The sequence below is a fragment of the Bombus flavifrons genome, chromosome 15, assembly GCF_040668555.2.
Source record: "Bombus flavifrons isolate JBK064 chromosome 15, iyBomFlav1_principal, whole genome shotgun sequence".
Taxonomy (NCBI): domain Eukaryota; kingdom Metazoa; phylum Arthropoda; class Insecta; order Hymenoptera; family Apidae; genus Bombus; species Bombus flavifrons.
In genome coordinates, this window is record NC_138456.1 from 2,583,338 (window position 1) to 2,610,499 (window position 27,162).

The 27,162-nt window shown below is 31.8% G+C and overlaps 3 protein-coding genes across 3 annotated transcripts; 2 read left to right on the forward strand and 1 right to left on the reverse strand.

The window, feature by feature from the left end:
* The first annotated feature begins 7,297 nt into the window (after positions 1-7,297).
* LOC138187511 (synaptic vesicle glycoprotein 2B) lies at positions 7,298-17,808 on the forward strand. The gene is made up of 11 exons (XM_069128404.1): positions 7,298-7,813; positions 9,529-9,585; positions 12,690-12,851; positions 13,592-13,754; positions 13,872-13,993; positions 14,371-14,609; positions 14,840-15,060; positions 15,183-15,403; positions 15,857-16,016; positions 16,834-16,961; positions 17,237-17,808. The coding sequence occupies exons 1-11, from the start codon at positions 7,810-7,812 to the stop codon at positions 17,290-17,292; spliced, it is 1,533 nt and encodes a 510-aa protein (XP_068984505.1). The 5' UTR covers positions 7,298-7,809; the 3' UTR covers positions 17,293-17,808.
* Positions 10,943-11,805, reverse strand: LOC138187517 (citron Rho-interacting kinase-like). Its single transcript, XM_069128417.1, has 2 exons — positions 11,429-11,805; positions 10,943-11,358 (listed from the first exon to the last, which is right to left on the reverse strand). Exons 1-2 carry the CDS (start codon positions 11,672-11,674, stop codon positions 10,969-10,971), a joined length of 636 nt encoding a protein of 211 aa, XP_068984518.1. The 5' UTR covers positions 11,675-11,805; the 3' UTR covers positions 10,943-10,968.
* A 122-nt stretch (positions 17,809-17,930) lies between the features above and the next one.
* Positions 17,931-25,671, forward strand: LOC138187506 (citron Rho-interacting kinase-like). The gene is made up of 10 exons (XM_069128384.1): positions 17,931-19,418; positions 19,493-19,846; positions 20,220-20,464; positions 20,599-23,145; positions 23,216-23,662; positions 23,736-24,088; positions 24,172-24,332; positions 24,406-24,618; positions 24,696-24,948; positions 25,022-25,671. Exons 1-10 carry the CDS (start codon positions 19,217-19,219, stop codon positions 25,128-25,130), a joined length of 4,884 nt encoding a protein of 1,627 aa, XP_068984485.1. The 5' UTR covers positions 17,931-19,216; the 3' UTR covers positions 25,131-25,671.
* The last annotated feature ends 1,491 nt before the right edge of the window (positions 25,672-27,162 follow it).

The window sequence follows — 27,162 nt, forward strand, 5'->3', positions numbered from 1 at the left end:
GTTTGTTGTAGTTCAGTTTGTGTTTTTTTTTAAATAAATTTGTGAATTTGGTGGTTTATGAGAGACTCGGTGGAAAAGCTGCAACGAGTTGTATGTAAGTTGGAAAACGAGATAAATGCGGATAACATAAAAAATATAAGATTGGAACTAGAGGATTCTATTATCAGTATATGTATTTTAAAGCGTTTATCAAATTTCGTGAAATTTACACGCAAAATTTGTTGAACGAACGTTATTCAAATTATTTGCAAAACTATCTTTTTGGAAGAACTTCTATTCTTGAGAGTATGATTTTGTTATTTGTACCAATTTCCCTCGGAGTCTCTCGAATACTAAATAAAATTCGAAATTTCTTTACTGCTTTAACAAGAATTTCAATGATAATAATAATGTGAAATATCTAATAATGTGTGTGTGTGTTGTTACAGTTAAATAAAAAAAATCATAAATATAAATTATGTACAGTCTAACCCTTGCTATAGATAAAATTAAATAGCGGATCATGAATTAAATAACTTAACTCTTCCAGCGGCTAACATTTTTTTCCTACAAATATCTAGCATTAATTTATGAAACAAATATATTTCGCTTGATATAAATATGATACACTTTCATTTTCAAAAAGTATACATATAACCACCGATCCTAACAAAAATATTAATAAAAATACTTGTCCCCGTAAATAAATAAATTTATAACAAAAGATCGCAATGACAATTTTCACCTACATTTATATCATTTCGCAAATTTCTCGTTATCTCCGATTATTTCGTGTCACAAAAATCACGGTGATCCTTTGATTCGATGTTTGGATCATATTCAGGCGACGTACACGTGTGTCTGATAAAACAGACATCTAAATCGTCGTCCTGATTACGTAATACAGAATCTTGGCCATAGTCCGAGTAAAATGGCCACAGTTTTCATTCACTCACTCGTTGACCACGATAATCGCGATTAATTTTGTCGTGTTTAATCCCATTGCGGATATTGTCGGCTTTGTTATGGGGGAAAATTGACGGATTGGAATGACGAATTATGAATGATGACACAAATCAAGGGTGGTCATTGGTTCGACAGATGTCAAAGTTGATGTATCGGCCTGTGCGAAATGGAAATCGTCGTGTGTTTTGACTGTTAACGATAACATGTTTGTTATGCGAAACGTTGTTACGGTAGAAATATATTTTCTTCTTCTTTTCCTCTTTTTGTTTCTTTTGGTGTTTCGAAAAAATTTCTAGTGATTCTCTCAAATGTAGTGAAGAAAGAAAGATTTGATAGAGAGAAAAGATGTTGAATTTATTACATTTTCGAATATTTTGGAAAAAACTTGAAGAACTGGTTGTTTTAAAGACATCAAAGAAGAAAAGATTTTGGATTTTTCTTATTTCAGGTAATTAGAAAATAAAAAGTTTGATTAACGTCCTCTGTTTTTCCGGTGGTTTGCTCTTTTATTATAAAACTTTATGATTGGGATTCGTGATCATTGTAAATTCCTAATGCAACCTAATCCAAAGGGAAATATTACAAAGAAGTTGGATTTACCAATTCTTGGTTCTACAAAAATCGCATGAACTAAAATTGAACAGTCTAAAATAATGTTCCATCGAAATTTACAAATCAGTATACTTGTAGTTATCACGTAATCTACGACTATACACTAATGTATGTATGTAATGTATGAATCTGTAGTAGAATAACTCCAATATGACTCAGTATTGTACAATGCGATTTAAAAATAACAAATATTTGTTTTATTGCCACTCGATTCATATCTCGATTGTTTCTATCAATTCATTTGAGAAACAAAAATTTCGTTCAAGTATCAACTCGAACTTGACAAATTCGTTTCCTAAGCAGACGAAGATATTCGTGTTTAATGGTTCGATCCACTCTACCGACATATACCAGCTCGATAAGAAAGCAGATAAATCTCTCTAATTCGGGGACTTTAACCGTACGATTCTGTGATAATGTTGCAACGATCTCGATCAACAAGAGTACGATACGAAAACAAAATACTGAAATATTACAGAAAAAATCCCATTTAACAATCTCCAATTTTACGACTTAAGATCCAAGTAAAATCAAGATAAAGTTCGAATAAATAAAATTTAAATAAGATTTCTATCGATTCGAAAAAAAATTCCATCGAAGCAACTCATGTCTGAAGAATTCAATAAAATATCTAGAAAATTTCATAAAAGGACGCTGAAACAGTATTGTGTTTTAGAGAATGGAAACATGTTTTGTTAGCTCAGCTAAGTCGTCAATCTTACAAATTCCATGAAACGATAACGTAGCCTATTTAATCGATTTGTGGTTTATGGCTTTTAAATCGTGTAAACTTCCGCTTTTTGCGATTTTTGCGACATAATCGACGATAATTAGTGATAAGTCTTATAACGCTACATTGTATACGCATTAATCAGGGAAAATAAGCGTACATAATGATCGTTGATATTGTAAATTACTCAGACTTATGTGGTTTTATATTGTTTTTACGATATTGTTTGTTGTACAGATATTTTTAACAAAGTTAATGTTACCTTACATTCGCCTTTGGAGGACTACAGTTTCAGATTTTAGACACCTAAATAAAGATGAGTATTAATATGCAAAAATATCGCTTGAAATTTATTTTTCAAGTTATAAACAATTGAATTTTTCACTAAAAACACCTGTAAATAGGTATTGACGCAATGAACGTAACTGTCAATAGTTCGCATATTATAATAGAAAAAATATAACTGAATCTTATATCAAAAAAATATGCACCAACTTATTCACGCTTGACCTAGACGTGACTAGATTTGATGTGACCGATTATTATCTGGATAAAACTAGCCACGATTTCGCGTCATCATTTTCATTTAACCGTAAACAGGCTTATCAGAGAAACATATGGAGTAACAACATAAACTGTCGTGATCTTGCTTCGAATGAAAGATCTAGAAAATTTTATCAGATGTATCTAGACCTAATTGGGTTATCTATGAAATAATATAAATTTGATATCTACAGCGTGAAATAATAAGTACTGTGGCTACAAAATGTATCGGCAGACAACTATATTTATTATAGCGTTTGCATATTGATTAACCTCTTGTAATCTTTTGCTAGCCTTAGCTTTTATCTGTTTGCTGTAATATCGTTGAAACGAGACATTGAATTATTGTACGTGATGTCTTTTCAGTGATCGCGGTCTTGCAATATGAAAGTAAAAAATGAAAGTATATCATTGAAATTTGATACTTTGGTACTTTAATTTGAGCCCGGTCTGTCTTCGCGTATTTCATCTATAAACCATACCATATATGTAATTCAATATTATGAGGCAAAGAGTTAATTGCACTTGGTTGTGATTCATATGATTAGAAAAATTAGGTACTATGAAAATGAAATTTGATAAAATAATCACTTCAATGAGAAGTAAGGATATGTGCCAATACTTTTTGTATTGTTTTTATGTAGATCAAAATTGAATTATAGGTAAATCGAAATGTCACAGAATAGAGCCTGAGATTAAGTTAATTAAGAAATAATCTGGGGTTTTAACTGGGATTTCGTATTAGTCTTTAATTAAAAGATTATACGAAATAGTATGAAATGAAAGACAAAAGAATTTATAAAGTATAAGTTCAATGGAAATTTGATTGATAAAATTGAATAGATATAATGAAATTAAAATAAAATTTAATTAAATTGAAACAAAATGAAAGATGAGGAATATGATAGCTAATAATGTTCTTACATCGCTATATCTAGCTACTCATTCTCTTAAATGTTTCGTAATAAAAAAATTTAATTCCTTTTATTACATCGATTACGCTAACACACTAGCAATACATTAACAAGATAAACATAAGTATAAATTGTATTCCTAAGATGTATTACATTAAGATTTATTATTAATAAATATCTCGTTAATATCTTAACGATTATTACGTTCAAATAGCTTAGGTTTCAGACTCTTAAGTGTCTCGAAACAATAAAAGTGGGATCTATACCACTTGAAAGAAAACGAACAATTTTATATATTGATATAGCTACTTGCATTTTCTTATCGATCAATTTATTACAAGTATCAAGTAGGGACTTAAGATGTCTGCTCCCTCCGAAATATCTAGAAACATTGCTCACCTGGTAATCAAGATGTTAATGTAGCTAAAATTACTCACGACTGGTTAATTTAACCAATATACAAATGTCAACTATTATTACCTGTATCCCTATCTCATTTATAAGATTTACTACATATTTGTGGGCGTATTATCGAAAAATCCCTTCCGTCATACTTGGCCCCGATAAAACGTCATGTTTTCTTCAGTCACTCGTACTACTGTCTGCTTAAACATTCCGTCGAGATTTCCAAATGCAATATGCTGTTTCATGCGTGACGTTTATAATTCGCTTGTAGAAATAACCGAATAAAATTTGGACGGAAATACCGGTTGTAAAGATACGGTTTGACGAATTTTGTGTGGGATCCACCTTTGGACAATTCATAATGAAATTTGACAGTTTTAGATTGAATTCTGTCGTATATTATTAATTTCGTAATATTATACCTCAACAAGCTGTCGATTAACTAAATAATATTCGTCAATGTTATAACATTGTTGTCATGTTGTTATACGTATTTGTTTTTTATCAGATTGGTATTAGATCTAGCGTATCACGTCTTCTTTTTAAGAAATGTCCAATGATAAAAGATTGTCAAAAACCAACTTTGTAAAGGCTACAATAAAGTGGGTAAAGGATAATAAAATCATAAGGGCAAAAGTAATAGGTAATGAAGGTACAAAGCCTACAAATTTATTGACCATAGTTGTCCAAATAGTATTAAGATAATTATATGATTTTCACATTTAAAGATATCATTTTAAAGCTAATTACAAATATGCTAACATCTGTTATTTTTATGAAATTTCTGTTTCTACATAATTTTAATTACTATAGATCTTTTCAAATCTGATATGATGAATGGTTTCGGGTACAGTTTTATTTCATAGTAATATATTATCATTTGTAACTGAGATTAGGTTATATAAGTTCAAGGTGTTGAATATTCATCTATATAAGGTACAAATGCTGTAAATATTCTTCATCACGTGAAATAGAATATTAAATCAAAACTAGATGAGATATCCTTAGATATCAAAGAGTGCAAAATAATCGTAGATGGCATTCCAAGCATGATATACTATGTGATAAACAGGTTACCTCACACATCTAACCGAATTTCGTCCAAACACTTTATTTATTTACTGCAAATCTTATTACATATTTGGACAACGTGCATGCAGACCCTGAAAATGTAGCTTATCTTTTTATCGTTATAAATCATATACATAGCTACATAATACAGTAAAGAAGCACGTCGTCACGCGTTGTCAGTCGTCAGTTTCATTCCACGCATCGAAATCTCTTGAATATTTGTGCACTATCAAACAAATTACACTCAGTTAAAAAAATATATTCATATTAAATGATCTACCAATTATATTATTAATTTGAAATTGATTCTACAATATCCTTTACTTTGATGAAATTATTAAAAGTTCTTCTATTAAGCAGCCCTATTAGGATTATGGAAAACTGAGAATTTCGATGTGCCAACTGGTGGCAGGAAATTGAACTACTGAAAATAGGTCGAATATCCAAATAATCGCTAATGTTTAAATGGACACGTTGTGGAAAAGAGTGTCTTTATATTTGTTTTAATGCGTTTAAATTGATCGTTATGATAAGAGTCATATAATCATTTAACCAATTATAAAAATTTACGCATTGACATTTTCTCCTAGAAGAGATAAAATTAAAATACGTGGGCCGGTCAATTAATATACATAGAATCCAAAGAAGGCTACCCATGAAAGTTATAAAGCCAATCATTAGGTAGTTAACTATGGTGCTACCTCCTTTTGTTACATTAAAAAAGTAATTAAATGTAATCTTAAGAGTTAGATGATGGGAGGAAAAAATTTGAAACCATGCACTGTAGCTACTTTTTTAAAAATAAAATACATTCATTTACAATACTAAACGTGTGTAAGAACTTTGCTAATAGAAGAATCTTCCAGTTCCAAATTTCTTTGATGAGAATCAATGATGCAGACGTACCGACGTAGATGTACAGTACAAAAAAAACCACTCGTGACACATACGTTTCCATCATTAGGAGCAAAACGTGTTAATAATAGTAATAATTTAGTCCAGTTTTTATCAAAAATTAGGAAGGTCAAGAACTAAGATGTTGGTTGGAAAACTTGCATAAAGAACTCTAAATGACCACTCGGCTATTTAGTATTACACATCGAATGACGAAAAAGTAATTAATCAATGATTTTTCCTTATACTCTATATACTCTATAAACAAAGTCAATTTAGTATTCCCATATTGGTAGAACAATTATAAATAATTTGATTAAAGTAAAGGATATTGTTAATGATATTGGTAGAATTAATTTCAAACTCTATATTTAAGTATGTATTTCTAAATTTTCAGATTGATTTGAAATATTGCATCATATGCATTTTAAATAATGCGTATAGTCATAACGTGTCTCGTTACAACGTCGCTAATGAAGTTTCAAAATATTTCATATAACACACATAATATATCCGTAAAGATTTTTATAGTAAAGTATCCAAATACATTTGTAAGCTCGAATAACATCCTTTATTAATAAAGAACAGAATAAGCTTTTATGCAAAATAGTAAGTTCAATTCGGCGACCATGTCAGATACAGGTATCACCAATGCATAATGCGGACAGAATTCTCGTACGTAATAAAACAACCTCGTAAGAGTAAACCGGTGTATTTTAATCAAAGTAATCTGAAGCAATTAGAAATCCCGTGATACTTGTTACAACTGTCTTATCAATTAGGTGCACGACTGTATCGTATGACATAAACAATTATTGCAAAACTGTTCTTAACGCACACAGTTTTATACTCTTCTCTATACTTACACTCTTCCGTACACATACACTCTAAACCCTGTGTAAACAAACGGGGTGGATATCAAGAATTTTCAGAATACTCAGATTTCTTTCCGTTCTTGCTTCCTTTCTCTTTTCTTTTCTTTTTTTGCTCGATCAAATTTTTCTCAACAAAAGCCTCAAGTACCTTTAACTAGGGGGAAAAGTGAAGACAAAGAAGAAAGAGGAAAAAGACAGACAGGTAAGAGTGACAGAGACAAACGAAGCTTTATATCTTATCTGGGGAGAAGACAATAACTAAAAAGAGAGGAGATATATGCTGGGGCACGATCGATTTTTTGGTCAGTCGTTCGTTCACCACCGAGGGTCGTGCTTGGATCAAAAACTTAGTTATGAAGACTATAGGACGTTTCTAGTGCAACCTTCGTCTTTATTTCGTTCCAGAAGTATCTGCAATTCATCGAATTTGAAAGTTGGAACTTTCATTTAAAGAGAAACTTGAAGGGAGAGAAACTTTATAAAGATCGATTATCGATCAATAATAAAAGGTAGAAGATTTTGCACAAGAAGGTGGAAGAATTTCGTGAGGGGATAAAAAAGGAATACTCCCCGGTGGAAAGTCATCGCCAAAATTCGCTTGGGCGATAAAAACGGCGATCAAATACCACCGAGTGTTCACCAATGAGCGTGGCGTACGGTGGTTGCAGACGAGGACAAAACCGTGGAACACGAACAAGGAACAGAGAGTGCTGTACTTTGGCGACCGGGGTCCTCCAGAGTCCCGAATTCTCACCGACACCACCTGACCTCATCACTTCACGAGAGACTAACGTACATCTCCGCAACGTAATCGCAAACCATGGGTAGGTTTTCATGACGATTTAAAATATAGAAAATACTGTCGTATAATGATAACGATGAAGATGACGATAATAATGATCATGGTAGAGTGAGAGTAGTGGTTGTATACGTTTCTAATTCTGGATCTTTAGATCTTTAGATTCTTAGATTCTTAGATTCTTAGATTCTTAGATTCTTAGATTCTTGAATCATTTTCTTATTTATGAATATGTTTTAAAAAGTTAACAAACATCAGTTTGTATTTTTATGGAATGAGTAGAATAAGAATAGCTATGACTTTAAGGGTTGATTTTGAATTGTAGATTCTTTAATATTAATTTTGTTGTTTATGAGAATACTAAGAATTTGAGAAATATTAGTTTGCTGTTCGTTTGAAATTATTTAATAATATTTCTATGGATTTTCTTCCATTTACTGATTTATTTTATACTTATATTTTCTTCTGCATATTTATTTTTTTTTGTTTGGAATTAGCTGGTGGAATTTTTATGAAATAAGTAAAATAAAAATAGGTGCAAGTCTAAAAGTTGATTTTGAATTAGAAATTGTAAGAATCACCACCAGCACTTTTTAGAGGCTTTCTCTGTCTTTCTAATGATTCTTTTTATTTTCTGAAGTAGTTATTAGATAAACAATTGCGATCAAATTTAGTAATGATTACTGACATTAACAAACAATTATAAATCGAGTTCATTTTGATGGCTGATAGACTGAAAAATAAACTATTATTAGTATTACCGACATTAACATAATCACTTATATCTATGATACTATATAATAGAATAGATGGATATTATCACGGTACATACATGTTTTACTGATTGCAATATAAGATAATATTGCTGCGGTTTTTCTATACCATTCTTAATGCCATTAATGTATTTGCTATCACTACTTTGCTAGCGATACCATCATTACTAATCAACATATTGCTGTAGCTATTAATATAACATTACTCAACCACTGATTTGTTTTTGATAGCAAAGGATAATCGTCTCGAGAGATTATGAAATATATTTATGATAAAAATCTTTGGATATTTAGATTAAAAAAATCAAAATAACGAATTAAGTGACTTTAATTAAACATCATGTGTTTATATTAAAATTTTTCCAATTAAAAATTTTTTATATAGTCGCATTTAATTTATTGTCTAAAATTATTTCTATAATAATTGGAAAGATATAAATCATAATCTTTTATATCACCGCTAACAACAAATTGCACTTTTCTATGTACCAAAAATCTCTTGAAACATTATAGGAATAATTTTGCATAATCTATTAACTAATAATTGTTCATTACTTCATATAATTCTTTGTTCATTATCGTGAACACGTATCTACATGAAAATAAAAATTTTCATATATTTTAATATATTTATCAAAAACATGTTTCCAATCGTTATCGAATAAAATTTGCATTGTATGTTATCAATTATTTATTTTTTAATACGATTTAATGTAAAACACTACACTAAACTTTAGCAAGAATTCAACAAGTCAAAAAAGCATTTGTAACGATCATCATCCAAGTAAACTTTGCACGATCTATCAAACATCAATTCTTTAAATATCTTACTCAACGTAAAAATTCCATGGCAAACACGTGTCCACGAAACATACTGATACACTGATACACTATCGCGATCTTTCCTCAAATAACAATAGAAAACATGATATTTTAAGAAGCTCATAAATCTTTTGGTCTTTGACAGGGCTCGACTTCTTGGCAGACGGAGGTGCCGATTTCGAGCATGCAATCACCGTAACAGGTAATCCATCCTCTTTTCCGTATTAAGTATTAATCATCGAAGAAAACCAAAGCTTTATCATAATAACATTTGATCTTGATCAACGGGAATAGAAAATGTCATTGCAAAACTGCGTTTACAAAAATAATATTGATTACACTCATTTCTACGAATCAATGATTTCCTTGTACGGAATATACACGATTAATAATCATCACTTTTGAGATGCAAATGAAAATTGAATTTATCACAATTTCTAATTAAGTATTCAGCCAACGTGGATTGTTTAAAGATATGTTATATGTGTTTAATGACATCTTTTCTTCCAATTAAATTTTTCGTTTAGTTAATTTGAGACTAAATTTGATGATAAGTATATCCTAACGTTGATTTTTAACATTTTAGTTTAGACGTAAATGATTGGTAGTTTTAGTGTCAATTGTATTTAATTACGCTAGTGGTACGGTTTAAAGTGTGTAAGTATTTGAATAATGAGATTGTAAAATACAGAGGATATTTAGTTCAAGAGCACTGTTTGATTTACGTATTGTATTTGTATCGAAACCGGATCAAACTTGTTACTCTTCTTGAAAAATGCTGATTCACGCGGAAGAACGATATTCCTTTTGTCTCGATATAATTCTATCATGATTATGATGAAAAAATTTTAATTATATATGAATCTTAATCAATTATCATTTACAAATTGCAAAACTTGAATAAAAGATATTTATATTTTCATATTATCAATTTTTTCTTAAATTCTTAAATGAAAATTTATCTTTTTTAATCTGGAAATATAAATGTTTATTATTTTTAAATCGTACAACTAATCTTCAGATTACTTTCACCCTCTTGATCTCTGCAAAGTACAGCAATACGCATAAATTCATATTTCACGACAACTTTACATTATACACCGTATTATGATGATATACAAAGTATTCAAACTGGTAAGACTGTTATTTAATTCCGGTATACCAGAAAAGTCTGTAATCTTTGATAACTCCAAGAAGAAGTTTATTGCCGCTATATAAATTCCTTTTGAGCCAACTGCTCCCAAATAACACAGGCTAGATAATTCGATTAAGATTCATTCTGGATTCTTTGTATTAGTTAAGTATACGCGTCTTGATGAAAAACGAAATGACAAACGTTCATTCACAAACATTCCAAATTCATTGTAGCAAAACGGGAGTTCTACTCTTCCACGTACAAGAAAAATGTTTAAAACGCTAACTGGGAAATAGCTGAGCTATCATCTTCTTCCCCTAAATTCTGTAATATCACAAAATATTAACCATATGTAATTAATTAACACATACAGATACTAAATTGCAAGAAAATTTTAAATCTTGCAAAAGAAGTTAGTACTTACTTATTATACTTATTCATGCACTCTTCCTAACTTCCTGACCTAGTAATAAAGTTTAAGGATTTCAACCAGTTTTTCTTATCAGTCTGGCTCAAAGCCATGACATCCAAACGTGGTGTTGGCCAACAGGTGGTCGATGAAATGGATTCTATTCTAAAAATAAATGGTATGTCCGATTTTGCTGTTCCCATTACATCTGGATTAATTACTGTATCTAATACAGTAAATCCATCCTTTTCGATTAAATCGATACGATTTATTGGTGCCATCCCGGGAGATGGCTGGTGATCGTAAGTACATAAACACGGTCCTTCCAACCTAAGGTACTTCCTTTCCCAACAAGTATTCGAGCGGTCTGGGAGTTTCACCCAACTTTCCATCGGCACGCTATTGTTTTTACTTTCTACATCACATACATCCTATTATCAACGATAATCACATGTTAGTATAAAATATAGGATTGCACGGTTAAAATATTAAATACCATACCGTGTCGGGTTTATCCGGTTGATCTATAGCTAACGTTTGAACACTTCCAGTCAATGACGATAAACTTTCGTCACTATTTCTCCAGCTTTTACCAAACTGCTTAGCAAAACCTCCGGGTAAACCGCAAGTGGCAGGTGCGGTAACCATGCACTTTAAATGCGTCATTACTTGACATTCGTTGCAAATATCTGCGCGTTTTCCAAAATGAATGGAATCCAAACACGTGGAGCATTTCCCAGCTCGCATTGGTAGACCGACATCAAATCGATGTGGAATGTGGTGTCCAATTCTTTGTGGCGACAAACGTTTAGATAATGAGGTAGTTGATGGTTCTGTGGTATAATTCACGTTTTTTATGTCGGGTGCTGAGAGAGACGATGGAGCAGACCTTTCTTTGTTTTATGCGATTTGTGCTTCGCGAAATTTCATCTCGGTCGCTTTTAAATCCTTTTGTAACTTCGTTCTATCTTAAATTAGTATATTTCCTCGCGTTTTATGATCGCTTGTTATAGTTGTTCTTCAAGTATTTCGTATGTTCCTTTCAGAACTTCAATTTATAGTCTTTGATCTCTTCTTCTAAGTTTTCGCTTATGTAAATTTGCATCTGATAGTTTCTTTTCCCTTCTCGATAAACTTATCTGTTCCTGCTTCACTGTCTGATGTTCCGCATTCAAGTTCCCTTTCATTGTGTGAATTTCTCGGTCCAATTTCTTTGTTTGCTCATCCAAATGCATATCCATTTCTATTATGGACATCATCCCTGTTGTATTTGGTTGTACGGTTTCCATCTTAAGAGTAGCATTCTCTGATTCTAGTTTAGTAACAGGCGTATGTTCCAGGCGTCGTAATAATTCTTTCAAAATGCTCATTTTACACAAATTCTGCTCTTCTTCTTCTTCTTCTTCTTCTTCGAGAAAGAGATAGAATCCTGTAATCAAAATATCGTTCACCTAAATTTAGAAAATCAGGGAGTTATCTCGAGTCAAATTTTAAGCATAATGTTAAAATTACGAGTCGTAAAATCTTGCAAATTTTTCGAGACAACGATTGCAAATGATTATCTTATCTTTTGTTCCATTATGCGTATCAGGAAAAAAGAAGAAAGTTGGAAACAAGTTAGTGTTGACTCTTAGAAGATTTAACAAAAGCTTACAGTATGAATCAAAGATCAAATAGTTTCTTGATTGCAACGATAAATCCTTTCCTTGTAACTTCTTTAAGATTTGAATAAATATTTATAAGATTATATTTTTCTTATCAGGATTCGGGAAATTTCACTACATGCTGTTGGCGGTTTGCGGTTTAATTTATATGGATACCGCCATTGGAGTCACGATACTTTCATTTGTATTACCAGCAGCACAATGCGACCTAGAAATGGATTCCACCGCGAAAGGCTGGCTAACAGCATCACCAATGCTGGGTGAGCACCATAAAATCTTTACAAAATTAATATCTTTACGTATTTTTACTTTCTTCGCTTAATAAGTTTAGAATTCTTTAATTCAGAAGGGAGAATTTTTTAGAGAATTTTTGAATTTCTGCTGAGAAAAAATTTTTCCCACGATCAGTGTCCATGTTTTCCTAAGAGGAAAATTTTTTAAACGATAAATTTTATTTAATTTAAATTTTATTTAATTTAAATTTTATTTTATTTAATTTAAACGAAAGAAAATATTTTCCAATGATCAATTTTTAACCTACGCTGAGACATTTATCAAAAATACTATTATTCAATCCTCAAATTTATTTAATTTCCTGTCAGAAATATATAATTTTGATTTTTATCGAATAAAATTTCTTTAATATGAATGAATAGCCTCTTAAAAAGGAGCATATTGATCAGACTTGGTATTATAACATCTCTATCTCCTGATGAATGGAGGTGTCTGACTCATAGCGAATATTTCTACTTAAACTTTTATCGCTCAGCGCTTAACACGTCGAAACGTGTTTAACGAAGAAAACCACATGCCGTATGTGTATCACGTGGAAATTATTTTATTATCAACAATAATCTATTAGGAAAGAACCAAAGTTAAGAAACCATATGATACTATTTCATACGTTTTTCGATTCTCTCATTCCTTTCTTTTACCGTAAACCATACGTTATAGAACTAGTTTAAAAATAGAAAACTAACTTTTACTTTCTTATTCATAGGGATGGTGATTGGTTCTTACATATGGGGGTGCCTGGCTGATACCAAAGGAAGAAAAGTTGTATTAATCGCTACATTGTTAATGGATGGCATTGTTGGCATTGCTTCTTCCTTTGTCCAGTACTTTTGGGTTTTCCTGATATTCCGTTTCTTTAACGGTTTCGCGTAAGTATATTGTAATTGAATGTTAAATCCTTTATATCTTATGTTCCCCACCTCAGACACTTTTTATTTTTCTTTTCGTTTTGTTCCTATTTTTATTCTTTTATTTTATATATACAGCGTTACCGGAGCTATGGGAATTTGTTTTCCGTATTTAGGGGAGTTTCAGGCGACAAAATATCGCGAAAAATGTCTTTGTTGGATGGAAATGTTCTGGACAGTCGGAGTCATAGTATTACCACGTGAGTCTCATCTTGTAATTTCATTTATACGTAATATTCCTTCTTAACATTGAATAAAGTAAATCTGTATGAACTTTCGCGAATAACAACAGCATCAATGTGGTACGGCGGGTAACTTGGATAATTCAAATCAATTTCTTAGCTCGTCGTTTCATTCCAGATATTCTTCAACAAATATTATTGTAATACGAAGTGGTGAGAAAATTTGAATAATTTGAATTGTTCTCTTACAACGTACTCTACTTTATTCAAAGTATTAATGATCGAATAACCTAGACTGTTTTATTAATTCACCGTTCTATTAAAACTGTTAATCAGATTTTTTAATCTAATTAGCTTTGTAATTTAATCACTATTTTTTCTCTTCGTTTATTCAGTGATAGCATGGCTGATCATACCGATGAACTTCATGTACGTCTCGGACATGTTCTACTTTAAATCATGGAATCTCTTCGTAGCGCTGTGCGCTCTGCCCTCGATAATGTTGGGCCTGTGGTTGTTTGCATTCCCGGAGAGCCCGAAATTTCTCCTCGAATGCGGCGAAACGGAAGCTGCCCTCGAAGTATTTAAATGGATCTACTCGCAGAACACTGGAAAAGACGCCGACTCTTACCCGGTAATGAAGTACACAAAAACACCTAGTCCAGATCTTTTCAGATTTCGTTAGATTTATTTTCCGATATTGTCTTTTCCGGACGAACAATTTCTCGTTTCGCAAGTTTCTCGTGTTAGCAACTACTAAAATCAACTAATAAAAAATTAATTGATTAACGAGAATTTAACTCGTATCATCTTCTTTTTTATTTCTAACGTCTTGTTTGTATAATCATCCGTTTCTTCGTTCAGGTAAAATCACTGCAAGAAAAAACCAAAGACAAAAGCACGAGGTCGTTGAAACTACACAAACGAAAGGATCTAAAGGTGCTTTTAAAGGAAGTACGTGATCTAACTGCTGCTCTCTGTAAATCGCCGTACCTTAGGAACACATTGCTCGCCTGTGGAATTCAATTTGGCCTTACCAGTAGTTACTACACCCTCATGGTTTGGTTCCCAGAATTATTCACCAGGTACGTATATTCCTTCCGAAAAATATTTTTATCTTCCTTTCAAAAGTTATTGCGCTTGACCGATTTATTAAATCGATTGTTTAATTGAGTCAGCGGGATTGAACATCTAACTGTTTCAATAGATTCGAACAATTTGAACACGAATATCCTGGCGAATCCACGTCGGTTTGCATAGTATCGTCTTTATCGAATGATAATGGAACTACAGTCCAGGATTACGGATGCGGCACTGTAATAGCGCCTTCCGTTTATCTTCACACAGTTTATATAGGACTTGCTTGTATTCCTGGCTCCATTATTCTACCGATTTTCGTGCACAAACTCGGCGCCAAGTTCTTTTTGAGTAAGTATACAATTATCATGTGCACGTAGTTCCACTAATTCTTCAGATACCATAAATACATACAGGATGTATCTTAACATATGGGACCCACTTGAAGAGTAGACAAGAGGTACAAGAATAATAAAAAAGAAGTTCGTATGGAGACGTGTCCTATCAGATCTTGTTTCAGATATATGTTGAATGATACAGACCGTAATAAACAGCTACGGATTATTATTATTGAAACACAAATGGCTATAATTTTGAAACAAGCTCGGATAAGGTACATGTTTGTATGAACTTTATTCGTTGTTTTTGTGCCTCCTGTTCACTCCTGAAGTAGGCTCCACGTGTTATGGGACAACCTGTATATGCGTGCAATAAATATCATTCTTGTAAATAAGAATAATATTTTAAGAAATATCTCGTGCCTCATTCCATCCTACGATTAAAAGTGATAATACTGAATTTCAGTCATGTCATTAATGGTATCCGGCGCTGTAACTGTCGCCTTCTATTTTGTGGTCAATGCGACGCAAAACCTAATATTATCCTGCGTGTTTGAGGCATTGACGTCCCTCGGTATCTCGTTGGTCTATTGCATAATCGTCGACATGTTTCCGACGAATCTCAGGTGAGCAATCACGCACACTCTTCTGATTTATTTATTAGGGAAACAAGCAAACGCACAATCTCCAGTGATTTACAATCGTTCCTCAAGTTAATTACATCGGCGACAACCGAGGACAAAACAAGGACACAATATAATGAACGACACGTTTACACGCCTTTTAATCGTATAATCTCATAGTTTACCCACTTGCATCGTCGCCGTGCCGTGTCGTTACAACATAAAAAAATAACGTACTATTTGTTCGTCCATGCTACCGAGTCAGTCGCGGAATGGAAAGCATTTTTATATTTCATAATTTTCAAAATTTTCAAAAATTAATCGACATTTCTATATTTTCGAGGTTTGCGCGTTGTGGAAAATTTGTATTGTAGACGGCTACTTTATGACTTCTCTAATGAGCCTCTTTAGGGACTTGTAAAAACAGTCCAGATTCTCATAAGGTTTGGACTGCATACCGTGGAACGCGCCCATTTGGCTCAGCCCGAAGCAGGCCAAATGAACACTGATTCACTCGTCGGTTTGATCGGTCAAGCGAGTCATCATAGAATATAAATGAAGACAGAGAGATCTAAAACCATAAGTTTCAGGTTTCCCTTGAAAAGGTGAATTGCAATATTTACAAAACGTCGGTCCAAATTGCAAATGCAAAATCGAAACATTTGCTTATCCCGAAAAATCAGTATCAAAATATTTCATTCGTTCATATTAAATATCATGAGTAGTATACAAACTTTGGATATTGTTATATTTTGGGGGATATTCTATATTTTGATGTTTATTTTTGAGAACTAAAACTATGAATTTATTGAATTTTCAGAGTAATGGCTGCTGCCCTCTCCCTTACCATGGGTCGATTAGGCGCGTTAGTCGGTAACTTAGTATTCGGCTACCTAATTGATTTAGCCTGTGTGGTTCCTATAATTTTATTCGCAGCATTTTTATTCAGTAAGTACATATTATAAATTGCCTCTAACAAAGTAATTCATTGAACAATTGAAAAGTAAATTATATAAAATTTATAAATATCAGTGATGCAAATGATTGAAAACTAATTGTCAAAGTTTATAAATTGAAGATGAATACTAAGAATATCTCTTTTGAATAACAAACGAAACTTATCATGCTTTTCACTTGTGATAAAGAAGATCATATTTTATTTTTACAATAAGGATGTATGTACAATAAATATACTAATTAATTTTTTATTACTTTCTTTTTAGTATGCGGGTTTATGTCTTTCCTGTTACCCAAAACAGGTAAAGAAACCCTCGAATAATCGAAGAACGACTCGTCTCTTGAAGAGAATCGAACGATGAAAGTATTTCCAGAAGTGGAAATACAATTGATACACGTTGAGAAGGATCGTTCTTCTATAGGAGAAGTTCTTGACAAAAACTAGCATTGTATTGCGATAATAATGATCGAAGAAAACGATAAACACTTCGATATCTGCGAATGTTTCGATTTTTATAAGATCGTGAAGAATTTTTAATAAGGAAAGTCCGTTTTTACTTCGTGCAACAACGTGTAAATTTGTGTAAATATATAATATTTATTTTATTTTGTGTATCATCTTAAAGATGATCGGATACTGTAATCATAAATTAGATAAGATAATGTAAGAGCGCGGTTAACTATGTTCGAATTGCGCGCCGAAACGAGTTAGGTGAATACTTGATAACACGTTTACAAATATAAAGCCAAGCGACGCTGTTTAACGTTTATAATTCTTTTGTTCGATTTAAAACACCTGTATTCCTAAACCAATACGAATAAATATAATTTTAACATATTCCACGCAACATACATAATTACTTCATACGTGCTCGATTTTAGTATCGAAAATCACACATACAATGTAATTTCAATCCACAAACACTTTAATCACGTAGAAGTTAATATTAAACATTAATATATTTAATGTCTATACTCATCGTTCTTAATCATAGATGGCATAGTATAGTGTCGTAAAATGTTTCGTCTATTCTGTATTTCTGTATTCTTACTGCCTCTTCTGTACAAGACATTAAGTAACATATCAATGATATTTCTATGTTTGCATATGCGAATAGAATTTCTATCAATATTATGAAATAATTATCAGTATTATGAGATAATACTTCAAAAAGTGGAGAAAAACTTTAAATATACGCAATAGAATGAATGTTAATATAAAAGTATATTAACAATAGTATGAATAGCATAAATTTTATTTGAAATTTATAATCGTATTTTGATTGGATTCGAGTGCTTGTAAAACAAAACACATAAATCCAAGTACACACGTACTATTTATGGAGAAGTTTTTAGAAAAATATTTAAGTACACAAAGTAAATATGTAAATATAGAAAAGTATTTATATGTATATTAAAATTCTATTCTGACACTTGAATTCTTTCTTGGATTTCAAACTGAGCAAGCTCCATTCGTTCACTAATCCAGAGGGCAATGCAATCCGATAATTTTGTCGCCATCTATCGTAAATATGTTTCCTCAGAATCAAACAGAATTTTGAATTACAAAATAAAGTTTGATCCGCAATTATAGATTTGATAACTGTATAACTGAATAATTGTACTGTTATAAATATCTGTTACATAAGGATATTAGGATGTATTATCAATGATTTCCATAACAAAACTTTCCTATCTTCTCTGACACGCTCATACTCGATAAAAATAAAATTGCGCTTGCGCGATCACAACCAATTGCCAATGCGGCGCCAAAGTACCACGTGACCGTAGTTAACGGCTTCCATCTCCGCAACCGTTATAAATACGCTGTGGTTATGAATACGATAGTGTAAAACAAAACGTGTAGCATTAAATATAATATTTCCATGATGTATAACCATACAAAAACGTTGTTATACAACCGAAGAACATTACACACTCGATAAGATCGTGTTTATTTGTGTTTTTTAATTCATGCAGGTTACAAATCGCGGGAATTTTGCAAAGTTTAATATATAGTATAGGCATAATAAAAGTTCGATTTAAACTTGACTAAATTATTTTTGATTCGTTCCTATATTTTCATGTATCAATCTCGATTCTTTCGATTAGTCTAGTCAATGAAATGGATACGTTGATTGTTATGAAATAAAACATTTTTTAACCACATGTTCTGACAGTTTATCTAACAAACGTGAGATAAAAAATATCGAAAATTATTCGACCACAAATGAACAATAAAAAGAATGGATTTTGAGAGCAGAGAAAAGGAATTTGAGGAACGTTACAGAAAAGTCTGTGGGAAAAATAGACGATCCACCACTAACAATGAAACTCAACAAGAGGAAAAAACGAAAAAAGTGGAGATATCCAAGAAAGAGAAAGAACAGTTGGAAAAGGAATTAAACACAGCAAAATGTGATCTGGAAGTAATTCGACGAAGTCTTGGTAAAACTATTACCAAAATTCCTTTAACAATTTTGTCTATATCTATTTTAATCTGGTACATTCTGTATTTATAGGTGGTGATAGAAGCATGCATGCATCAGATTCAAACGATCAATTTAAAGATGTTGAGAAAGACTGCTCTTCCTTTTTTGAGTTTAAGTTTCATAAGCATCATTCCTCTCAGTCTGACAAATTCTCTAAAGAGAAAAGTGAATTAGAAGCACAATTAGATAGTAAGAAGAAAGAGATTCAAGAGAAACAAAAGAAGATATTTGAATTACAGGAAAAAATCAGTTGCATGACGCAATTGGAAGCTCAGCTCCAAGAAAAATCAAAAAGATTAGAAGCTTTCAACAAAGAGAGAGATATTCTTGAAAGAGAATTAATTGCAACAAAGTCAGAGTTAAATGGAATAAAAAGAACATTAGGTAAATTGACTTGCAATTCATGTGTAAAAATTTTAAGCAATTTATTTTTTTTGATTTTAACTTCTTCATCTATTTTTCTTCCATATAATCTAAATTTCAATATTATCAAACTTATATATTACTACATTAATCAATAGAAAAATCATGGAATTTTTTTAATTAGCCCATGATTATAATTCATTATAAAATTATTGTATTATTTTTAAGTATCTGATATTTAATTTCTAAAATTTTTTAATCATATTAAAAGTGGCTATTATTATATACTTAGATATAGTAGTAATTGTAAATAATAGAATCTTTCATGTATATATAAAGCTATGTTTTATTTGTATATGTGAAACTATATACAATAATTATTTTGTAATGTCAGAACTAGAGCGTCAAGAAAGAAGAGATTTAGAAACCAGAGCTTTAAGCTTGATAAAAGATGCGAAACGTAAATGGGAGAATGCAGAAAAGGAAAAAGTTGCACAATTGAATAAACATATAGAAACACAAACTGTAAGAATCACAGAATTATGTACTAGTAACAATGAGATGAGTTCAAGGTTGCAAAGAACGGAATGTGAACTTCAGACAGCAAATGCAGAATTACATAAACTTAGAGTATTTCAGGTTAGTAAAATATATGTACATATATATAGTGATACATAAGTAATATAGTACATACATATAGTAATATAGTTTAGTAAAATTTATCTAATTTAGATTTAAAGGAAAAATATTGAAATAATTATTTATTTTATTAGATGCAATATAAAGAATCATTAGCCAAAACAAGAGAACTGAGTCGGCAAAGCGTTCAAGGTGTTGAAACTAAACTGGAAGAAATAGCTACACGTTCACATAATCAATTAGCTGAACTTAGAGCAAAATTGGATTTAGAAGTTGCCAAGAATACAGATTTGGAGACTAAGCTAAGAAATGAACAAGATTCTAACCATTGTCGTCAATCGAGGTTGAATGTTGCTTTAGAATTAGCTCAAAATGAATTGAAAGATTGTCAGGAACAATTACGTAGCATACAGGCTACAATACCAGCCAGAGATGCGGAGATAGAAGCTTTAAAAAAACAATTACAAGATAGGGCAAAGCAGTTAGATAATGCTATAGCATCAGAACAGGCAGTTGCCACAATACAAGAACAACTGGAAATGTCAAAACTTGAAAATGAGCAACTGAAACAACAATTACAAATGATAAAGTCTGATTTAAATGAAACAATGATGAACTTGGAACAGAAAGAAGCCCTTGCTCTGAACTTAGAACAAGCCACACAAGATAAAGCCGCTCTACAAAAAAGATTACAGGATTCTCTCCAGAAAGAAGAGGAGCATTTGCGTAAGGTTGGCAATTTAGAAGAATTATTACGACGCTTGGAACAAAGCGTTACTAAACTAGAATCAGAGAATGCTACTCTTAAGATGGAAACCATACAACCAAGTACAAATAGGATGTCTGTAATAAAAAAAGATACGCATTTAGAAGAGCAAATGAAGAAATTAGAACGAGACCTCCAAACAATGAAAGAAAACTTGAACACAGAACGTCAGACAGCGAAGCAAGCACAAATCAATTTATGGAAGAAGGAAAAGGAACTATCGGATGCAAATTTAGACAAACGAATTGCAACGAGGGAGGCTAAGAAAGCAGAAGAAAGAGTTAAGACATTACAGGAAGAAAAGCAAAAGCTGACCGAAAAATTAGATCATAAAATGAAAGAAGGAGAAGAGAAGTCAAGGAAGCTACTTAAAGAGTTAGACAATGCAAAAGCGTCATTGAATGATATTACAAAAGAATCTACTAGAAACAAAATGCAAGCTGATTCGGCCCAAAGGGCGTTAACTGAGACCAATCATCAAATAGAAGAATTACAGTCTTCGAGTGCTTCTTTACGCAGAGAATTAGACGCGGCGCGGAAGCAATCGAAAGTAAATCAAGATCGGGTCGACAGTTTAAGTAGTGAAAACAACCGTTTGACGCAGATCATCGCAAAACATACTGAAGAAATACGTGAATTGGAATCAAAAATAGATAAATTAGAACAAGAGATTAAAGGCTATGAATTGAATACTGAACTTTTGAAAGAAACCTGTACAGTACTTGAAGAACAACTAACAGATTACGAAAGACTAACAAGTGATCATGAAACACGAGAAAATATACTAATTCAAGATAAAATGAAGTTACAAAAGGATCTAGAAGCTACTGAGGTAAAACTTCGCGAAGCACAAACAGCACAAAACGGAGAAAGGTCACTGAAACTGACAGCAGAACGGAATATCGAGAGACTTGCATCGGAGATAAGCGATATAGAGAGTGAAAGAAATAATTTGATAGCCCAAAGAGATCAATACAAGAAGCTTGTACAAGACTTAAGCGAACAAGTCGAAAGTTCCACAAATAAATGCGGGGAATTAGAATGTGATCTTTCAGAAATGAAACGTGCTTTAGATATCACTAAAGCAGAAACAAGAGTCGTTAAAGAAGAAAGTAGTCAACACTTAACACGAGTTCACGAATTGAAAGAGGCGAATTTCGTGTTGATGAATGATTTGCAGAATAGCATAGATCAAGGTCAGGAACTTCGGATGAGGATCACAGAATTGGAAAGTATCTTGGAGGAAATGCGGCAATTCTATCAGGAAAGGGAAGTGAAAGCCGAGAGTACCAGACAACAACAAACAAAGTTGATAGATTACTTGCAATTTAAATTAGAAGAGTGCAGTAAGAAGAAGAAAACGGTATGTGATAAAATACTCGGTACTAAGCAGAAAGAGACTATTCCTCCTAGTGGTACTGGAATGCCAGTTGGATATCGCGAATTGGAAAACCAGTTAGCGAAAGAACGAGCCAAAGTTAAAGCATTAACTGAACAGTTATTAGCACTGAAAGCAATCCACGCTTCGACCTCCCCATCGTCTCCCTCAGCACCCGATATAAAAAACGTGAATTATACGACAGAACCATCAACTACCTCATTATCTAAACGTTTATCGCCACAAAGAATTGGACATCACATTCCACATCGATTTGATGTCGGTCTACCAATGCGAGCTGGGAAATGCTCCACGTGTTTGGATTCCATTCATTTTGGAAAACGCGCAGCTATTTGCAACGAATGTCAAGTAATGACGCATTTAAAGTGCATGGTTACCGCACCTGCCACTTGCGGTTTACCCGGAGGTTTTGCTAAGCAGTTTGGTAAAAGCTGGAGAAATAGTGACGAAAGTTTATCGTCATTGACTGGAAGTGTTCAAACGTTAGCTATAGATCAACCGGATAAACCCGACACGGTATGGTATTTAATATTTTAACCGTGCAATCCTATATTTTATACTAATATGTGATTATCGTTGATAATAGGATGTATGTGATGTAGAAAGTAAAAACAATAGCGTGCCGATGGAAAGTTGGGTGAAACTCCCAGACCGCTCGAATACTTGTTGGGAAAGGAAGTACCTTAGGTTGGAAGGACCGTGTTTATGTACTTACGATCACCAGCCATCTCCCGGGATGGCACCAATAAATCGTATCGATTTAATCGAAAAGGATGGATTTACTGTATTAGATACAGTAATTAATCCAGATGTAATGGGAACAGCAAAATCGGACATACCATTTATTTTTAGAATAGAATCCAATTCATCGACCACCTGTTGGCCGACACCACGTTTGGATGTCATGGCTTTGAGCCAGACTGATAAGAAAAATTGGTTGAAGTCCTTAAAGTCTATTACTAGTCAAAATATACTGAGTAATGTTCATAGAAGTAAAAAGTATCAAACTATATTAAGACTAGCAAAAAATCAAGTGAGCAATTTTGTTTACCTTCAAACAGTTGTATTTATATTAAATTCATTTTTAACATATAAATATTTTATAGTTGGATTTAAATTGTGCCGTAAATTTGACAGAAGAAAATGTACTTTTATTGGGTGCAGAAGAGGGTCTGTTTTCGTATAGCGGTGCCAAATCACGAACTCTTACTATGATTCGTGGAGTGAAAAAGGTGCACCAATTAACTTTACATCCCCATTTAGGAATAGCTTTAATGATAGCTGGTGAAAATAGGCAATTAGTATCATGTAGTCTAAGGCAATTAAAGAGTAACGCAGTGGCTGCCGAATGCTCAAGGCCAGCAATTAATACGAAGGCAGTTTTAACTGGCACTGATAGCTACCATTTATATCAATTACAACGGGATATGCTTTGCGCAGCAACTGAGTCCCACGTAATGTAGGTTTTCTGAAGCAGATATATTTTCATTTGATTTTCAATATCATATTTTATATAAAAATCTTGTTATGTTATAAATATAGATTACTTAAATGGTACATTGAAGATGATTCTGGAGAATTTATTGTAGTCCGTGAACTTGAAACATCCGAACCATGTAGTTGTGCTATATTTACGCAAAATGTTCTTATAGTAGGATGTAATAAATTTTTCCAAATTGATCTTAAAAATTATTGTGTCGATGGTAAGTAATAAATACTATTTATTATTTAGTGAATTCATTCATTCCGTGCAATTAATAATTCATGATGTTGCAGAATTTCCAGAAGAAGATGATAGTTCAGTCAAAGCTACACTATCGGGAGTAGCCAAGCTAGGCATTTTCCCAGTTTGCGTTTTAAACGTTTCTCTTGTACCTGGAAAAGTAGAGCTTTTGCTTTGTTATAATGAATTTGGAATGTTTGTGAATGAAAGTGGCCAAAGAACTCGAAACATTGATCCAACATGGAATCATTTACCTTTTGCTTTTGGTAAGAAATCTTGTAACGTTTCTTAAAATACAATAATCTTACATGTTGCATAAAAAATAATATTTGTATTCTTACAGCTTTCCGAAAACCATATTTGTTTGTCATTCATTTTTCATCCGTGGAGATTGTAAAACTCGATCAAGATACATATATTTTGTCAAAAAGTCCAGAACGAATTTTAATCGAGTTATCTAGTCTACGTTATTTGGGAGTTGCTGGCACAAAAGGAATTTATGTAACGGCAATGAACTCTTTCTTGGAACTATTAAAGATTGAAGGATCTTCTATCATACCCGAATCAAATGGCAGTCTTACCAGTTTAGATACTTTGTATGTCATCATAATGCTGTATACTTAAAATTGTCGTGAAATACGAATTTATTCATATTGATGTATTTTACAGAAATCAAGAGGACGAAAGCAGTTCGGAGTTCAGTTTTACGTCGAGTTTAATGGAGGCTTTAGATGGTCAAGGGAAAAAAGTACATTTTACCGGTGTTTCCAAATATTAATACATTTTGATATTAAAAATAATAAAAATTCTATTTTTGATATAATTGTAGGAATCGCAAAAAAATTGAGATCAAGGCTGTAAACATTTTGTAACAATTAAGAGAAATATGTTTTAATCAATATGTTGCAAGCTGTGTTTTTGTACACTTAATTTAAATAGTTCATTCTTGCCAATACGTAACCGATAATTAATGTATAATAAACGAATGTACTCGAATCTTTCGTTCAAACAGGAAATTTTGTTTTATATTTACTTTGTATTTAATTTTCTTTCAATTAAATGGTTACGTAGTCAGATCTCAAATGTTTGCTATACAGAAGAACTTGTATTGTGTAGTATTAATTAACCAAATGTATTTATACGTGACTCAAAAGTAATATGTATTTTACTGTCTACGAGCTTCATTAGCTTTTACAGAGATCTGAAGTTAATACTTATAGTACTACATAATGCGTAAATTAAGAATCATATTGTTAATACTATAATAGTATTGTTATTTAAAAAAATGTGACAATAATATATTTTCGAATTTCTATATTGATGACAAAAATTTTGTAATTTTGTACTGTAAAATAAAATACTATTATTAATAGAATAAAGATTTATATGAAAAAGATCAAAAATCTATGTTGTTACTTAAGTGATCATTCATATTTTGATAACTGATGTTATCATGGTCATGATTCATTTTACGTTTTCAGTTTTTTAATTAACTGTTTGTACAATTTGAATTACGGTTAATACAAAAGAATATCTTCGGAAGCAATGTGTAATTCTAATATGACTGACTACCGATTATACTGTACTACTATTTTCTAACTATATTCAACGATAATTTTGTAATAATTACATACTGGTTCACTAGATACGGATTAAGCTATATTTTTAACTTGATTTTTATATATATAGAAATTTAAACACATCTTTATTGCACATCTTGTAACATATTATGTATGCATACATAATTCAATAAAATAATACAAAACAAAAAATGTTGTACATCTATTATTTCTTTATTAAATGAAAGAAACTTTTGGGACAACCTAATATAATTTTATTGATGCCAAAACTACAATATTATGTCATACGACAGAAAATATATTAAATACTAATCAATGCGTCACAGTAAGTGGTGGGTTGAACAGTTGCCGCTCTTCTCCGTGAATATTCATTATTTCAATACTATAAATGTCAAGGGTGGCCGGATATCGCATTACTGTACATCACTATGTATGCATCCTGTTTGTGCCCCTAATTGAATTATGTATGATCCATTTTGTTCTATTACTACAAAATAGATCATACATAATTCAATAAAATAATATAAAGAAAAAAAGGTGCATCTATTATTTCCTTATAAAACGAAAAGAACTTTTGGGGCAACCTAATAATTTTATGGAACAGGAGGACGTAAGTTTTTAGGAAGTCATACTACTGTTTAATGGAATATATTGTCACGTGACAAATAAAAAATGAAAACTAGATCTGGCATATCAGAATATGCTAATTCTATGTTCATATAAAATAAAAATCCGAAAAATTATTGACATGACTTTAACATTTTTTCAGTTCTGACTTAATATTCAATTTTATTTGATAAAATTATTGCGTGCATAAATAGTTAATTACTTATTATTTTCCTATCTTCCACATTGTTATTAATAAAACAAGAAGATTTTTCGTAAAAGAAGAAACAATTTTTAATATTGCATATTGATTAATTACAAAAATTCATTATGAAAACGTAATATTCTCGAATGATTTATACCAAATAAGTAACGAAGTGAATAAACCCATATTAATTCCTTTCTTCTTGTCCGTCAACCTTTTTATTATAAAAATGAACATCAATATCACTACTAAATATATCTTATTGCATATTACATTTTTGAATTCGTCGAGCTCTTTGGACAACGAAATTCAGTCCATTAGATTTTCAGGGGTCATTTCGACCGGTAATCGTTATACAGATTAACTTCAGGAATATTCAGAAGAGAATTCGAATTACCACATGGAGGGGAAAGTCTGTT

Coding starts and splice junctions, on each gene's coding strand:
- LOC138187506 (XM_069128384.1), top strand. CDS start 19,217: ATGGATTTTGAGAGCAGAGAAAAGGAATTTGAGGAACGTTACAGAAAA. Junction 20,465..20,598: donor ATAAACTTAGAGTATTTCAG/GTTAGTAAAATA, acceptor TTATTTTATTAG/ATGCAATATAAAGAATCATT. Junction 23,146..23,215: donor AACCGGATAAACCCGACACG/GTATGGTATTTA, acceptor CGTTGATAATAG/GATGTATGTGATGTAGAAAG.
- LOC138187517 (XM_069128417.1), bottom strand. CDS start 11,674: ATGCGAGCTGGGAAATGCTCCACGTGTTTGGATTCCATTCATTTTGGA. Junction 11,359..11,428: donor AACCGGATAAACCCGACACG/GTATGGTATTTA, acceptor CGTTGATAATAG/GATGTATGTGATGTAGAAAG.
- LOC138187511 (XM_069128404.1), top strand. Junction 15,061..15,182: donor TTCCCAGAATTATTCACCAG/GTACGTATATTC, acceptor CTGTTTCAATAG/ATTCGAACAATTTGAACACG. Junction 15,404..15,856: donor CGGCGCCAAGTTCTTTTTGA/GTAAGTATACAA, acceptor ACTGAATTTCAG/TCATGTCATTAATGGTATCC.